Source organism: Megalobrama amblycephala, linkage group LG1 (genome assembly GCF_018812025.1).
Source record: "Megalobrama amblycephala isolate DHTTF-2021 linkage group LG1, ASM1881202v1, whole genome shotgun sequence".
NCBI classification, from domain to species: Eukaryota; Metazoa; Chordata; class Actinopteri; order Cypriniformes; family Xenocyprididae; genus Megalobrama; species Megalobrama amblycephala.
In genome coordinates, this window is record NC_063044.1 from 34,322,210 (window position 1) to 34,340,317 (window position 18,108).

The 18,108-nt window shown below is 41.9% G+C and overlaps 1 protein-coding gene across 3 annotated transcripts; it reads left to right on the plus strand.

Annotated features, from left to right (window-relative positions):
- Positions 1 to 1,871: 1,871 nt before the first annotated feature.
- axin2 (axin 2 (conductin, axil)) lies at positions 1,872 to 17,678 on the plus strand. Of its 3 annotated transcripts, none has more exons than XM_048190704.1 (11): positions 1,872 to 2,440; positions 3,700 to 4,616; positions 7,622 to 7,762; positions 10,162 to 10,264; positions 11,665 to 11,805; positions 12,019 to 12,494; positions 12,604 to 12,771; positions 13,023 to 13,235; positions 13,327 to 13,407; positions 14,191 to 14,358; positions 16,287 to 17,678. In XM_048190704.1, exons 2-11 carry the CDS (start codon positions 3,787 to 3,789, stop codon positions 16,411 to 16,413), a joined length of 2,448 nt encoding a protein of 815 aa, XP_048046661.1. In that variant the 5' UTR covers positions 1,872 to 2,440; positions 3,700 to 3,786; the 3' UTR covers positions 16,414 to 17,678. The 3 variants fall into 3 exon arrangements, with proteins under 3 accessions (XP_048046661.1, XP_048046679.1, XP_048046670.1); XM_048190722.1 differs by having other exon boundaries at positions 1,896 to 1,962; XM_048190713.1 differs by lacking the exon at positions 1,872 to 2,440 and adding an exon at positions 2,538 to 2,834.
- The last annotated feature ends 430 nt before the right edge of the window (positions 17,679 to 18,108 follow it).

Sequence of the window (18,108 nt, forward strand, 5' to 3'; positions counted from 1 at the left end):
TCACTTCAAAGCAAACTGCTGAGAGTTTAGCCCTGAGCTGAAAGAGCAGGCAGACAATACAGTCATTGAGAGCAGTTACTGATCACAGCGTTCATCACGGAGCAGCAGACGCTCTCAGACGCACTCAGTTTAGCCGGTCCAAAATGAATACTCAGCAAGAACCAAACGGGAATTAAAAAAAGAAGGAAAAAAAACTGACTTTGGCCATTGGCGATTAACTTTAAAAATGAACTTATAAAGTGTGCACAGATTCCACTGAAAATCTAACACTGAAATGTAATAACATTAAAAATATTTTATTCCTAATTATTAATTATTAAGCAGGTTTTGCTGCATGGGTGTGATAAGCAATAAGCAATTGCACACAAAGCAAAATAGTTTGCAGTGTTGTCCAACGATATCCATGAATCTCTATGAGCCTGTAAATGGTCCATCCTGGACAATGACTTCCTATATTGTCATTAGAATTAGAATAGAGCATTATAATGAATGTCTCATTTATGGATTGTTTCCACTATATACAAAACATTGGATTATTGTGAAAGATTACCTGTGAAGAGAGAAAGAAGTGAGCAAAGCTGTGTTGAAAGTCTAAAAATGTGTGTTAAAAATCCTTTTCTAAAATGTAGCCTACTTTATGTTCTGCTCACCATATTATGACAGCAATGTATACAGAGCTTCACATCTGCTCTTTAAATTCCTCTCATTTAGCACTAATGCATGTATTTTATAATATCCTGCTCCTTAAAGTGAATGTAGAACATCAAAGGAAGCGCTCAAGCCTTTGAAGTATCATAAGTGGAATCAGTGGAACGTCCTCCCTCACTAGTTCAAAATGCAGGACAAGCTTTTCTGGTAGTTTCACTTTTTTAGTTGAGAAGGACTTTTAACTATACTGCTACTGTAAAGTAACCTACTTCAAACTTTTGTGCTGTTTTAACTAACCTCATCTGGTCTTAAAGGGGTAGTTCACTCAAAAAAAAAAAAAAAAAAAAAAAAATCATCATTTTCTCACCCCCACCCTAATGTTGTTCAAAACCTGTAAGCATTTCTTTGTTCTGCTGAACACAAAAGAAGATATTTTAAAGAATAAGGAACGCCATTGTCTTTCATTGTAAAGAAAAACAACATGTGACATAATATATCTTCTTTTTATAGAAGAAAGAAGAAATAGGAACAACATAAATTATATTTTTGGGTGAATTGTCATTGTATATGTCTGCATTATAGATATGTTTTCTATTTGACTGTTATAAAATATCAGTTTAGACATTTAATTAAAGGAATAGTTCACCCAAAAATTATTTACTCATGTACGGAAAAAGATATTCTGCTAAACATCTCATTGCTTTCAATTGAAGAAAGAAAGAAAATGATGATAACATTTTTATTTTGGGGTGAATTATTATATCCTAGTCCTTATTTAGTCGGCAACGGCACTTTTAGACAGAATTGCTGGTACACCATGTATTCTCTCTGGAGTTTTGTATGGCTTTTAGAACAGTGGTTATAGATTTATAAAATTAGTAAATTAATGTCTGTGGTTAAAATAGACTTTGAACCTGAAGATACAATTTCGTTAATATCATTTAAACAAACACAAAGCAGCATTAAGCACCTCGTTTGAGGTGTCATTTGTAGTAGAAATTCAGTGATAACCACTGATATGATTTAAATCGAAAACTACTATTATAAAAACCCAAAGGAAATTCCAACAGGGCTTATTCTCCTCGAGTTTTTGGGATAGCAAACTTTACAGCTCTAATATGCGTGGCTGCAGAAATTATGGGGTTAACTGTGAATGTGGTAATGAAGGGGTTAACTCTAAGTCCTCAGAGGAAAAAGCGGCCTGTGTCTTTAAAGTTTCTGTAGCAACAGCAGGATCGCGGCGCTGCAGATCACTTACTCCTGACGCTCCACAGCTCGAGGGGAGTCGGCTCAAGATCTCTCTGCTTTGATAAGGTCCTTGCGCTTCGGTTGAAACTTTTCCCTCACGGACTTTAGCGAACGGGCACTTTACAGCGACTCCTTGAGCGCGTTCATGTTAGAAGCATCGATAGGGTTTTTAAAAAATAAATATGTGCGTTTAGACCTTTTTGAAGCGACCTGTGTTGTTTTAAAGCGGGAATGAGAGAAATAGTGTTGTTATGTATCTGTCGGGACCGTGCGGTCGGCTGCGCTCTTTGATGTCCGCTCTTAAACCCTGAGCTCAGTCCACACACTGGAATAAGAGACCAGAGCGCATTCAAACACACTATACAGGGATCTAGTGTGCTCTTCACTGGAGGAAGTGTACGGTGAAAACCTCAAATCTGCGTTTGACACTAAACAACATCAGAGGACGAGAGGACTGCGTGCAATTGGATATATTGTGGATTATAGCCTATTTGTTCTGTTGTTGGAAAACGGGGACTTTGGGGACTGAACTCATGGATGGATGGTGAGTTCGAGCTGTGTGTGTGTGTGTGTGTGTGTGTGTGTGTGTGTGTGTGTGTGTGTGTGTGTGTGTGTGTGTGTGTGTGTTCTCCCAGCGCTGGCCCCATGCTATTGCTTTGATGTGCTGTTTACCGACTTTGAAGTCATGTGTCGCTGTGAAATGAAGTATTTCTGATAGACATTGCATCAAAACGCGTGTTTTCGGTTTGGGTTTTTATTGTGTTGTTTTGAGGTTAGATTAGAGTCTCTTGACTGTGTTTAAAGAGTATTCATGATGGTGTTATGGGACTTCACCCCCTGTGATCTCTCACTTTTGTTTTTCTTGAGGGGTTTGAAGTTGAATGCAGCATGTTTTTGTTTTATTTCTCATGGATTGGATTCGATCACTCTTTATATCCGTAAGGAAAGACTTTAAGCGGTTGTTTAACCCTTTAAAAGTGAACGAATAGTTTAGAGACGCGTCTTAGTGTGTTTTTAGACTTCTGAATGCGTTTCGATGCCGCTGTATCTTTTATGGTGCATTTGAGAGCTTTTGTCATCAAAAGTGTAGTTTTGCACTATGCTATTATTTATTATAATTGTATGTAGGCTAGTTTTGATATACATTACGCAATTATACTTTGTCAATTCTGGACCCTTAATGGTATAGGCTAATGCAAGTTTGTGTACTGTACAGATACACTGTAAGTAAGTGTGCTATCGATTAATTTTGCGTTTTGATTTCCGCTAAATGTGTCGACATTTACGCGACATATTTATCTGCATAATTAAACATTGTGAACAGTAAAGTGAAATTCTGTTTTCTTATGTCGCCGTTTTAAAAGTTCTGAGTTTCTTCTCTTCAAACTTGGAGTTTAGACTGTTATGGGTTTTTTTTTTCATACAATCGAGGATGGGATGTTTGGTCGTTTTATTTATGTTGTTAAAAATTGCCCAACTAATCGGCTAAGCTCAGTTTCTTTGATGTGAGTTTTTTTCTGTTCTCATTACATCGCGATGAGGTGATTCAGTTTGGATTTGAATGAAAAAATGTAATGGAATAAACAACCCTGTCCGAAAATATTTAGTTTGATTTCATTTTGACTTAAACTTATAAATATCTTAATATCGTGCCTGCACTGAATTTAAACCAGGTCGCTTAGATTTCATTCGACGAAGCCGATTGTACACCGCAAGCGCGCACAATGTAGATGTGTCTGAAGTGACTCTTTTGAAGTTTTGGGGCGGATCTGGTTTTGATGAGATCAATACTTTGTGTTTCAGAGAGAAGCTCCCCTGCTGATTTAAGAGAGAGAGGAGATTACAGCTGAGCTTCACACTGAAGGCTTTGCTGTTGGAGCTGCAAGAGCCATGAATAGGACACTAACAGATCCTATGGTCAGTAGCTTCAGAGAAGATGACCCACGTCCACCGGTCCCAGGGGAAGAGGGTGAGACGACATGCCACCATCCCAGCAAACTGGCCATGATGAGACCGAAGGATCCTGTGAAAACCATTATGGCTGATCCTCGCTGTTCCACAGCCAGGAGGGATGAGGATGGACTTGGGGAACCTGAGGGCAGTGCATCCCCGGACTCCCCTCTTGCCCGGTGGACCAAATCTTTGCATTTCCTTCTTGGGGACCAGGATGGTGCTCAACTTTTCCGGGCATATCTTGAACGTGAGAAATGTGAGGACACTTTAGATTTTTGGTTTGCCTGCAATGGTTTCAGGCAAATGGACCTCAAGGATACCAAAACGCACCGAGTTGCCAAAGCCATTTACAAGCGGTATATTGAGAACAACAGCGTTGTGGCCAAGCAGCTTAAACCTGCCACTAAGACCTTTATTAGGGATAATATTAAGCGTCAGCAGATTGACTCTGCAATGTTTGATCAGGCTCAAATGGAGATCCAGACGGCTATGGAGGAGAATGCCTATCAGATGTTCTTGACCTCAGACATATACCTTGAGTACGTCAGAACCGGGTGTGAGAACCCCAGTCATGTGAATCCCAATGGACTAGGAGGCCTAAAACTGGTGTGCGGATACTTGCCGATGCCGACTCTAAATGAAGAGGAAGAATGGAGTTGTAATGACTTTAAAGCCAAAGCTTTGGCCACTGTAGTGGGTCTGTCTGCCAAAGCGCTACGGTCACCTCCTTCCCTTCGTGCTGCGGAAGCATTGGAGAAAAGCTACAGGTAAGACATCCAAAAAAACATCTTTTTCACTTACTATTCACAATCCTGCAAAGTTCCTACTGCTACATGCGTGTACTGCTTTGTGTATCATGCACCATATGAGGTGCAGCCTAGTGATTAAAGAACCAGTGTGTTAACTGTTGTAGGTTGAAGCACCACAAAGATTGTTTGAAATATGAGCAAGACACTAACTCTTAGGTTACTCCAGAAGGATAAATTCTCTGTGTGAGTGTAATGTAATTCACTCTGAATAAATTTATCAGGTTAATGACAAATTGGTAATGAGTTTTTAAGTGTATTATTACGGTTTCATGTAGCTCTTGCACTTGAATTCTTGCTTTAAACATGAGAGGCCCTTTCTCGCAAGTTTGGGGTGGTTTGCTCTCACCTGGCTTGCATTACGCAGAGAGAGAGAGAAGGGAAAAAACATCAATAGAGCAGCTCTTCCTTTCATGTAAATATTGTCTAGCACCAGGCCCTCTGCTGGCTCCACACAGTTTCCTCTGCTTTGAAATTCTTCCGCCGTTAGAGGATCATCTTCAAGGATCAAGGCTAGTTCACAATGCAAAATTGGTTTCAGCCGTCAAATGGATAAAACAAGTGGCACACATCAAAAATGTCACTGATTCCAAACTGAAAATCTTGTTTTTGCTTTATTAACAAAAAAGTACCCAACTCACAAGATTTAGCTTATTTTGATTTAAATAGTCTGCGTTTACACAAGCTCTGTTACTGTACTATGTAATTTATGTTTGACACCTTTAGATGTCTTGACAAGCTGTTGGTTTGGTTGTTCAAAAAGTATATTGTCTGGGTTTAATAAAACACCAGGGGAAATCTGGTTTGATGAATTAATACCTGTCATAGCACTTGAGGTGGTAAATGAGGTGACCCATCAAGGTGTGGTGTCAGACAAATGTTTATCTGTCTCAATGACAGCCCATTGGGAGGGTGATCTTGAAGAAGGTGACAGAACGTTTCATCTCTGCTTATCTTTGTCTGGTTGTTTATGTAGGAGATGATTAAGAACCAGACGAGAGTAAGCAAAGTCTCTCTTTTTTTGATGTTATTCCCTGATTTCTTTTTGAAGAATGCTCCTTGAGCAGTCTGTTTTTCCTCTCTCTCGGGGCACTTTTTTGTTCATCTGAAGCATGTGGAACTTATTTCTCTCTCTTTTTGTGTTTCTGAATCGAGTTATTCACAAAACAACATGCAGCAGCGGCTCCTCTGTGAGTCACAGAGACCGTGGCCTTCATCTCCTCCGTTTCTTATTTACCACCGTTCTCCTCTGATTTCAACTGCCTCTCTTTGCACTTTTATCTAGGAAAAAAACCCCGACGGATGGAGAATAAGCACACTTTTTGAGCGAGCGGAAAAGAAGGACAGAGGGGGGCGAGGCACCTCATGAAAGAAAGCATGAATGAGGGGGTGAGCGAGGGAAGAATGTGAACCCAGCTGTGCTAAATACCTGACTCTGAGCGAGAGCTTCCAAAGGTCAGGTTTGAGTTGGGGCCGTAGGCTATAGTCCTGCTGGGTCTCCCCTCACAGCGCTGCTGGCAGTAGGCATTCTCATAAAGAGGAGGCCCTCCTTCCCCCTTCTTCTCTTCTTTCTTTCCGCTCTCTCATGTTCTTTATTTCTCTCTCTCTCTCTCTCTCTCTCTCTCTCTCTCTCGCGCGCTCTCTCTTTCTGTCCGACTCAGGTTCTCTACCTCCTCCTCCTCTTCCAGTGGAGCAGGAATGTGTCACAGCAGGAGAGAGGGGTATGGAGAGCAAGAGAGATTGGAGGGAGGGCCTGGGTGGGTATGTGGAGGAGGTGCCCTAGCAGAGGAAACAGCACAAGAGAAGGAATGACATGAAACGGGAAAGTTTGGAAGGGGGAGGTAAAGTGAGGAACGGGGTGCCTGGCCCAGACAAAAGGCCCCAGATATGCTCCACTGAGGGGAAGTGGCATTGGCAATTCACACAGATGTGCTGCTCACTTAACTTTCCCCCTGATCAGCCCTCACCGGGCTGCCCCAGGGGGGAGGTGGGGCAAGGGAGATGAAAGGGAAGAGGAGAGAAAAGACAAACTGAGCTTGAGTTCCTCCCCCCACCATCAAGAAAAAAGACTAGTAAAAATAGCTGGACCCTTTTCACAAACTAAGGGAGGCCATTGTGTAACCTTTTTGATTTTGCAATGTGTTTTTTGTTTTTTTTTTTTTTTTGTTTTTTCTTTTGCTCTAAATGGCAAAACTGATATACGGATGATAATGTAACATTTTTCTTTTTATTTATTTAATTAACTGATGTTTTAATCCACATGGTTGAGGCCAGAATAATAGTCTACGCAAGTACTTAACATACTTCCTTGCTTTACTGTGGTGGAAACGAGCCTCGGTAGTCAAGATGGCAAACAGGTTACCTTCAAATGTCTGTCCCATTAACTGGATGCATTACCTTTTTTAACCCTCCTGTTATGTGTAAATTTCAGTGATGTTTTTGTGTGGGGTCAAAATGCACCCCAGATATCACAGATTGGGTAAAAATGTGTACAGGCATTTTGAACACTCTGCAACATGTGGTGTGCATTTTTATGAATTCTTCTAATAAATAGAGTTAGCAAATTTTCAGAGATGTTAAAGCTGCTTTGGGGTCAACTTAACCCTAGACATACCAAAAGTTAGTCAAGCTGTTTATAGTTTATAGCTGGCTAAGTTCCCCTTCAAACTGTTGCTCTGCCATGACAGTAGTTTTCCTGAAAGAGAAAGTTGAGTGTTGAAGTCAATTTATGCTATTAGCCTCTGTAGTTCCTTTTGTGGCAAGGTTGAGAATGCAGTGGAACACATTTCGGAAAGTGATACACATTTGTGCTTTAGGTTCAGTCCCTTTTGAGTAACCTGAGGTTAAGTGTCTTGCTCAGTTGTGAATTCATGAATTAACTAAGCAACCTACCAGTTACCAGCCTTGAGATTGAACCACTACACCATCCTTTCAACTAAAAAACTAAATATTTTTTGTTCCTGTAGGTCATACAGACGGAGTGACCCTGGAAACCCTTATCGTGTTACGTCCGGTTATAGTTTTGCCCCTGCCACCAGTGCCAATGACAGCGAGGTCTCCAGTGATGCCCTGACAGATGACTCTATGTCCATGACAGACAGTAGTGTGTAAGTGTTTGCGTGTCTCATATTAACCAAAGTAATAAGAAAATGTGTCTTTCTAAAAATTAGATCTTGAAAGGTTCATAGTACAGCGTATCATTAGACTGTGGTCAAAGACTAACATCTCTCTTGGGCTGTTAGCAGACATTGGGTTTAAGTGTTTAATCGTTTAGTCATGTAGTTTAGTCATTTAGTAAATGAGATGGTACACATTTAGGTGATACATTGGCATTTAAATGTGTTTATGAGATGTCTTTAATGCATTGCTGGAGTCTTAAGGGGCTTGGAGTGGACTGCCCACGTGGAGTCAGATAATGTGCTTCCTCTATCCGTTAATTAAAGCTAATGTTTGCTGATCAACAGGAAATGACACTGGCTAGTTTGTCCTGTTTTTGCTCATATTCTTTCCTATATAGCTTTGATCTTCAAGAGCTTTCTTTTTAGACTTTGCACAACATAGTCTCCAAAGACATAGTCATTATTTATTGGTTTTGCCATTGTCCCAGTAAAAAAAAGGGGGGTGGTTGGGGTTAACTTGCCATGTGGACTATAAGACACTCATCGAGGTGCTTTGGCAGTAAATTAAAGGAATCTCAACTCGCAGGGAGGTTTGGTATGAGCCCACCGCGGCTGCAATGGAGGGATTCAGTGTCAGCTAGGCCTTTGAGAGGTTAGCCATTTCTGGAGCACAAGAGCAGGTCACCTGGGATTAGGGTGTTTGGGACCCCCATCCCCCAGACGCTCACGTACGCCACCCATTCAACCCCACCTCCTCCTGAAAGCAGCCCTCCCCCCCTCTGTGTTTGCGGCAGAGGCAATTGTGCGAGTGCATAGCTAAGTGCAGAGAGTGAGAAATAAAGTGCATGCTGGATGAAAGGCTTAACTGAATCGCTTTCAGCCCATTGTTAGGCCCCGGGAGCTTAGAGGGATAAGAGGGTGGCTGGCTGCTTTGAAAATTACTTGCACAAGTGAATAGGAGATTCCCATAAAGCACAGCCAGCCTGTGACACCCCAAAGCTCCGAACAGAGAAAGTGTCTGTGGACAGTGGGCTGATTGAACCAAAGATTAATATTTTGATAGGTCCAACCATGCAGCACTTTTTTAAACTAAATGTGCAACAGCTTCTTGGGTGACTCGTCCTCGTACTAAATTCAAATAATCTCCCATTTGAAGTATGTCTTTAATAGTAGAAACTGCAGCATAGTACTTACAAGGTTACAACATTAATTCAAATTAATGAGCAAAACAAAGGTTTATCAAACATTTACTTGTTTGGAAAACACAAATTTTTACTGAAGAATTTATCTACATGCTCCTGTCCAATGATTTTACCCATACTTAGCCATTGCATTTCTTATTTTATTTTTTGTTTTTATTTGTGCCACTTTGAAGTAATATACGCAGTGGGGAAAACAGCCTCTGTGTTCTTTATTTGGAGGCTGATTTGATTGGAATAGCTGCGTTTTTATTTGAGTTAAAAGGCACAGCGTTAAATCAGAATCTGAATTCCAGATAAAGGGAGGGAGGGAGTGAGGGAGGGGAGGAGAAGTGGGGGAAATTTTGCTTATATCTTATTTATGGATTTACTTGGACGCTAGGGAATGCCGCTGCGCCGACTTCAAACATTACCTTATCTTACAAACCAGCCTTTTGATGTGCGCAAGATCAGAGGCTGACTGCCGAGCGCTTGCCAAATGAAGATTGGAGCGACGGCTTTATGCGCATGACTGTGAGCTTTCAAAGACGTGCTGGAAACTGCATTTGGGCTAGGTCATACACTTCAGAGTCAGAACAGAGCAAAGGAAACTGGCCTGGCTTTTTAAAAAAAAAGCAGAGCAAAGGATGAGAAAGATGTCTGGCTTCAGAGGCAAGAAAGGGTGAGATTGAAGAGGTGGAGGTTTAGGAACATTCTGCCGTGGATTAGATGGATTAGAAGTGTTTATGGAAACACGAGCCGTCTTTTTATTGTAATTGGTAACGTCATATAGATGTCATAACGGTAGCAGCGCTTGATTGTGTGTTGACATTAGTGGCAGCATTTGTTTTGCTGCCCTTTGGTTTTAAGCGTGCCCCTGGGCGTCTGTTCTGGGCAAAAGTGCAGAGAAAGATCTTGCTGTTACCAGCACTCTAAAATGCTCATGGCTGACATGGAGGAAGATGAAGAACTTTGGGTTCTGGATGATATTGAAAGGAAAGTCATTAGGCTTGTGGTTTTAGTTTGTACAGGGTGAGAGTGCATTGTTTTTTTGGGCCATTATTTCAACAACATACTTAGTGTTGATCTGTATGACTACAGGTTTTGAGTTTCTTTGAAACACTCTATTGGTGCTAAAGATGTATGTATGTTTGTTTGTGTATGAGTATGGGCAGTGAATAACCTTCATCGTTCTCTGTGTCCTGATAGAGATGCCATCCCTCCTTACAAGCTGGGAAGTAAAAAACAATTACAGCGAGAGATGCAGCGCAACATGAGGATGAACGGCCAAGTGTCTCTACCTCCGTTTCCTGTGAGTGTCCTTGCCATTCTTCTGAACTACACACACAACTCCAACATCACCCCCAATTAAAAAGCGTTACCCTCTCATGGTTGTGGACCGTGTTGTTGTGCTTTTTCTCAGATAATGACTCTTAATAAACTGCCACACCACACTAAATGAGTCTGTTTTATCCTGGGGCACCAAAATCAACTGTCTCTCTCTGAGAGTGCTTTGATCAGCGGATGAATGGGGCTGACTTCAAGGGAAGTGACAACTTCCAACTGAGCTGCACCCTTTTTATTCCTCCCAACAGCACCCTCCATCCCCCTCTCCCTCGTTTGCTCTCTGCCTCCCTGAAAGCAGAATAAGAGAGATGGTCAGTTTGTGTTTGGGGAGAGAGTTTGGAAAGACAACTTGTTAAGCAAGTCAAACAAACCCGTATCCACCCTCCCCATGCCTCCTCATCCTTTCTTACTCTCCTTTTTGGTTCTTTTTTCCTCTTCCTGTCACTTTGGTTACTCTTTGTGCACTTGTACTCTCATACATTCCATTTCAATTTCTGTGTTGAAAAAACTTCCCATTTTTTGTGTTGTCTCTCTCTCTCTCTCTCTCTCCTTCTCCTTCCCTCCCTTTCATTCTTTTTTTTTTTCTAGCTTGTAATATTTCCCTTCTGATTTGGTGATGACTGGCTGCCTCTCCCAGGATGTTACTTTTAGGCAGCAGGGGCCTGGAGCTGCTGCAAGTCTCACCAGCAACTCGTCTTTCTTTCTTCTCTCTTTGGTCTTTCCCTTTATCTTCACAAAGAGATGGAAAGAGTAAGCCAAATCAAGAAAGGCAGGGTACAAAATAATAATAAAAATAATAAGAAAATGATAGAAAATCCTTGTGTGAGACACACACATGGGGAAGGAGGATAATGTGGCTACTGTAGCTCAAAGGTGCCCGCTGTCGTTGGGGGGGAATAAATTACCTCTGTGCTTCTGATCTCCCACTGCTTGACTCCTCTAGTGGCGGCACACATCTCGCCATCTTACTTTCTCTTCTTTTAATCCCCCTCTCTTTCCTTTTTTCTTTGCCTCCCTCCTTTTTCCCCCTGTCGATATGTGACTTTTATTGCTAGATGTAAAGCCAGTGTCCCTGCCGCCCCTGGTGAGCGTTTGATATTTGACGAGGGCTCTTTGAAGCTGCCTCACTTCACAGGCCGGGCTGATGGCTTGGTTGCACTACAGAGGGAACAAGCCGAGGCTCCTTAGAGCGTGACCAACTGCTCATGCCGGCAGCGGCCCATGCCAGTGGTGTGGGGCATGTGTTTGTGTTTGTGTGTGCATTGGATGGGCAGTAGACTTATGCAGGGAGGGCAGCTGTAGAAATCAACCCCTCCTGTCCTGTCTGGTCTTCTTGCTAATCTGTATCTCTCTCTGGTTGTGCAGAGGACGCGGCGGCCACCTAAGGAGATGACTCCTGTGGAGCCAGCAGCCTTTGCAGCACAGCTGATAGCCAGACTCGAACGTCTGAAGCGGGAACAGGAAACTATGAGCTCCCTGGAGGAGAGACTTCAACAGATTCAGGAGGTTTGTATTGCTGCAGTTCTCTAAAAATGTCACTGTCAAATAGAGCATTTTAAACATTACTTCCTCTATCAAAGAATTCAGAAAAGCACACATTTACATGCACCAAACATTTTTTCATAACAAGAGTTGAGTTCTGTTTCCTTAAACAGTTTACCTAAATGGCTGTTTGCAAGTATTTCTTTTTAAAATTGCGTTTTCTGTGTGCGTTTATAGGAGGAGGAGCGGGATGAATCTGAGGTGTCTGGAAGCAGTGCATCCCACTCTCTGCCTTTGCTCCCTCCTGGCTCTTGCGAGGAGGACCCCCAGGCCATCCTGGACGAGCACCTTTCCCGAGTCCTCAAGACCCCTGGCTGCCAGTCTCCAGGAATGCATCGGCATTCTCCGCGCTCCCGCTCTCCTGAACAGCGCCCGCTGCCTCGGGGAGGTCCCAGCACCAGGTCACAGTCTGGCTCTGTGAATGGATATGTGCCAGCCAAGACCTTCATCTCCAGACAGTCAACCAAGCACATCCATCACCACTATATCCATCACCACGCTGGGCCCAAAAGCAAGGAGCAGATCGAGGCAGAGGCGACCCAGCGGGTGCAGTGCCTGTGCCATGGAACTTCAGAATGCTGCTCCGCCCCCTACATTCGCAGCCGGAGTCTGGGCAGAGACCAGTGTGGCAGCCCTGCAGAAGTGGCCTTAGGGTAAACTCCAGCTTTTTTTTTTATTTGCTTTTTAATTGTGGCATCCTGGTGTCAATAGACGAAAGTATTTATAAAACTTTTTTTTCAACATATATTTTCCTTCTACCAGGCATTCCAGCTCTTTATCCAAGCGTTTGTGTAAATCTGGAGAGGAGGTGAACACGGAAGGGTTGGAGAGCAGTCTCCTCCAGCTGCCAGCTGACAGTACAGACCGCTCTCAAAACGTATGGCAATGGATCCTGGAGAGCGACCGACAGACCAAGCACAAGCCCCACAGGTCTGTCTTGCAACTCTATGGTCATGTCAATGTCGTAAGCTTCGTTCTCTGAAAATTCTTGTGAATGCGCCACAGGGTACTACAAAAAGGTACTACCAATGTTTCGTTAGGATTAGGGAGTGAACATTCTCTGTTCTTTCTTTAACAGAGTAATAGTTTTGAAGATAGAGGTTTACCATTTGGCCTCTGCTCACCTTGATTCCTGTGAGTCTTTGTGCTGTTTACTTACATGATCAAATTGTCTGTTGCAGCACTCAAAATGTAAAGAAGTTGCACTGTTTGGATTCTACACGCACACACACCTGGGGAGGTGGCGGAAGCAGTGGGCATCTCCGTGCACACCAGCCCGCACACCCCTTCGTTCAGGACCCCGCCATGCCACCTCTACCCCCTCCCAACACCCTAGCACAGCTGGAAGAAGCCCGTAGACGCCTGGAGGAAGTTTCCAAACCCTCTAAACAGAGGTACGAGTTCCAGTTTCAACACTCTGTATGCAATTTCTTTCTAAAAACTTTTGATTGATGTCAGTATCGATATATGGGTTCCACTTTACAGGCATTCAACATCAAGCCTTCAGAGAGACAAGAGTCACCCAGTGCCTGTTCAAAATGGCAGTTCAGTGCTTCAAATGGACGAGTATGTATCTCCTAATTGTCATTCTTCTGCACACTCTTATTCATTGTTCAATGATGAATGACACACATATGCGTGCAGTGCACTAGTCATCAAATGCTTTGCAGCAATTAGTCTTTCCCCTCCTTCAGAAACACCTGGTTGTTCTTTCTCTTGGTCTCTGGCCCTGGCCAGTATTTAAAGTGTGGAGCATTGGCCACCTGATGAACCCTTTTTCATTTTTAATTGGCTGACCTTCAGTCAAAGTCTAAGGCTGGGGTGCACTTTCTGATGTAGCACTATGAAGTGGAGAAAGGGGCCAATGGAGGGCATAAATGAGCTGACAGTGACTGTCTGATCTTAGCCATCATTCTCTTCATTCATCTCTGATAGCATGACTTTGTTAAACTCAAAGCACTGCATTTGAATCAACTATTGACTATTGAGTCAACTATTGACTAAAACACTCTTCTGTTGTATTTTATTGTGCTTAAGCTAGACGAATATTAACCCAGTTGTGGACTAATATTTAAAAATAACAATCTTGAAATTTGATAATTAGGTTTAAGAGTTCAAATTATCAGTCCTATATGAGCAATAGTAATAGTGATTTATGCCAAATACCACTAATAATTTCAGTCTTAACATGCTTCCACCTGAAAAGTTCCACGCTAAATATTTCCTTTTGTGAAATTACGGATTTCAAATGTTTTGCATGCCGCCTTGTGTGATCTTAAAGGCATAGTTAACATTTTCATTTCTTGTGATTATCTTAACATTTGTGTTTATCTGTGTTTGTCTTTACAGACCGAAAGATCCCAAGAAGATGTCAGGTTGCCACAATAGTTTGGGCTCAGAGACAGTGGTCACGTACTTCTTTTGCGGTGAGGAAATCCCATACCGCCGGATGATGAAAACACACAGCCTCACACTTGGACACTTCAAGGAACAACTAAGGAAAAAAGGCAACTACAGGTATACTCTCAATTCCGACAAGAGAATTTCTGTTTGGTTGTTGATATTACAGCTGCTGAAGACTTTGAATTTGTATATATTATACAAATTTGCAGTTAGCTAACCCAAAAAATATTCTTGCAAGGTATTTGATGATTTGTTTTGACACTGGTTGTGTTGGTCTCTGCAAGACTACGATGTTTACTGTAAGTTATTTAGATTTGCAGCAAGTATGGAGTTAAGACGACAGGAAAGAGAGAGGGGTGGGTGCACAGAGAAAGAAAGAATGAGGGAATTTTAACTGTAGCCGTTTGGTCACATCTGGTATTGATTTCATCTTAAGGCACATTTAATAAGCAGCTCTTTGAAGCCCAGGCCTTTCATTTGATGCACAAAGACTCACACAAATTTTTCAACCATTGTATCAAGCTATGTTGCTCTCATACATTTGAGTGTGTGTTTACATACGACTATCTTTTTTTTTTTTGTTAATGATTATTTCTCATTTATATCAAAGGCTCTCTTTGTTTTGGCCCTTTTATTTGAATGGGGCATTGTCGGATGGCCGCCAATGGTTTTCCTTGTGCATGTTGTCTCCAAAAAAGCCCATTTAAACACACCGGAACAGTTGAGGAACTTTTACTGGTAACTACGCTGGTTATAGCTTTTAAATGCCCCTTGACAAAAATCTTTAATGCTGCATGTTCAACATGCGGTTGTAGGGTTATCCATCTAGATAACCCTAGTTTACCAACTCTGTATAAAATAGTTTGTTGTTTAATAGTTTGTTGAATATTGAAAAATTCCCAACGTTAAGGACCCCTCTCTGACCATGCACATTTTCAAGGAAAAGAGAATTCAAAGCTGATGGTTTTAATCGCAGAAAATGTGTGGAGTCGGGTCATTTCAACATGGCAGAAATTCAACAAAGAACAGTACTGCCAGAGTTGCCAGACGATATTGGTGCCAGATGTTGCGAAGAGAAAATCTTGCCATATAAAACATGTTCCAATGGAAAGACTTCTTTCTCTTTTTCTTTCTTCTTCTCCCTCTCTTTTTTTTTCGAACAAATAAGAGCCATGCTGCCCTTTTGAAGATTTTGCGGAGGAGGATATAGCTTATTCTCCAGAAATAAGGATGTAATTATGTGCCATGTTGCAGTATTCTAGTTTGTCCCTTATTTATGAAGTTAAGCTTGGGCAGTGGGAAAACAATGGATTGTTTCCGACATATTGAAAGAAGAAAAGAAACTTTGTTCTCGTTGGTTGTTGTTTTGAGTCATGGTTATTCCTGTGTGTGTTTTATGTGCACTGTTTCTATGACTTGGTGGTGTTTGCTTGTAAAAACCTAGCATGCACCGCAGCGCAATTTAGTAAGAGGGGGCATTTTCCATTACAAAGCCAATTACTGAGGCAAACCTCACCACTCCCTCCCCTCCCACTGTTTTCTCTTCCTTCTGGAGGAGGTGTAGATCATTAGTGCATCAGAGGTGGAGGGAAAGAGACAAATCGGACAATAGAAATGAGGCAAAGAGGCCATCCATCAAGGTCAAACACTAGATTAAACTCAGTCTCATCCCCAATGTGGTAATGAAAAAGTTAGTGTAGACTCCTCGGCACCCAAAAATGTCAACCCTTGTGAAAGATCCCCGTCATTTGCTCACAGAGCTCCCAATTAGACACCAGAGGCCTGACGGTAGATGTGTGGTAGTGTTTAACAGACCCTCTAATTTAGGCTAAAGCACCTCTTTGTCCCCCAAATAGTGGAGTGCAACACAGGATAGCATTAGTGTCTGATACAGCTATTTAGATTCAACATGAAATGGTCCATAGGCTTGGAAGACAGAAATTTGTTGTTTTCTGGAATGGAAGAATATCTTTTGACCTATAGATCTATACATTGATGAATGCCATCAGCAGTTTGTTGATCGTACATTTGCTATGTTTCAGGTACTACTTCAAGAAGGCCAGTGATGAGTTTGAGTGTGGTGCTGTGTTTGAGGAGGTCTGGGACGACTGCACAGTTCTGCCAATGTATGAGGGTAAAATCCTCGGCAAAGTGGAGAGAATGGACTAAAGGAACATGACAGCCCATATGTGGACTTACCCAGCACTCAAGACTAACTCAAAGACAGAAAATAGACATTTTATGAAGCTTAAGAAGTTTAGACGTTTGGCTTACCAAGCTATTGAAGGAATACTAGCCAATGAAGTACAGAGGGATCTGAACCAGCAATGCATCATGAGAAATTGTTCCTTTGCTTTGGAAAACTAAGAGAGATGTTATGACCAATGAAGATGCAGTTAACCACTTGCTTGTTTGGACTACAACATGCCAACATTGGTGTGTTACCATACCATGAACTGCTGACCAGCATTTGTGATAATTATAGATGTGTATACGTGTGTTGAATGCGAGAATGTGTGCATGTGTGATACAGAGGTGCTCATATGTACACAAAGTTATAATATGCTTCTGTCACACGTTAAAGACTTTATTGCTATTTATTAAACTGTCATTCCCCTCATACCTGTGTTCAGATGATGGACAAGCTGCTTATTTTGATTGGGAGATCTTTCCAATGTTATACATGCATGGACGGATGTCTAGAGTCATGCCACCTTAACTCAACAGACTGTACCAGGAATCTTCTCTTCTGGCCATTGAGAACGAACTGTGCTTCAGACCAGCACGCCTCTCCAAACCTCTCTGCTGATTGGGTGGAAATTTCAACCTTTAACGCCCAGCCAATAGTTGTTGCATCTTTAGTGCCTTTGGTTTAAGGTCCAGACATTGCACAGGAACCAATAGCCTTGTCCTGGAGCCTGTTCCAAAACCCTAAGTAATAGGAAGTGATACTATTTCAAAAAACTTAAATTCAGCATGATCTGGGAGATCAGAGAGTGTGCATGGAAAGGGTTAATGTCCTGTGTAAACGTTGAATGGAAAGACCTGGAATAGCCGATTTGAAACCGCTGAGCTCCAGGGCAAAATCGCGGAATGCATTGGCATGAGCGGATAAGAACATGCCATCGCTAGTGTATTATACAGTACCTGTGCCTACATGGATACCATGCTGTGTGCTGCCCTGTTTCAGGGTGTGAATATTCCCTTGCTTTTCTGAGGGGTTTATGTTTAAAAATAATTTTTTTTTATGCTTTGGATATCTTGTAATCATGACATTACTTTTCAGTGTTTTCCTCCCCCAATTTTGTTTGTGTTCCACTTAAAATGTAAATTATGCATTATATAGAGCTTCATTTTAAAGACGACTTGGTACTTTAATTATTGTAATTATGAAGAGATGTAGCCTTTATTAAAAGTTATATTTTTTAAATGAACACCTGCATTTTTGTGTGGTTACTATGTTTGGTTGGGAGTAGGGCTGGTGTAGGCACAGATTTAGTGTGGGCCTCATTATGGGTTTGAATCCCTGGGAAAGCACATGCTGACCAATGTATATCTCAAAAACTCAAATGAAAACAAGGAAAGGTGCAAAAATTACTTGAATAAACTCCCAACTAGGGCTGGGCGATATATCGTATGCGATTGTCACGCGCATTTCGTCAGTAAAGCCGGGTCCCTGATTACCGCTAAATCGCCATCACCTGCTTTCAAATGGAGCGGCATTTAATAGACAGAGCCGTAGATCACTGAAAAGCCATGCAATATCGCGTTCATTATCGCAGATGAATCACCTTCGATAATGAACGCGATATTGCGTAGCTTGACAGTGAACTACGGTTCTGTCTATTAAATGCCACTCCATTT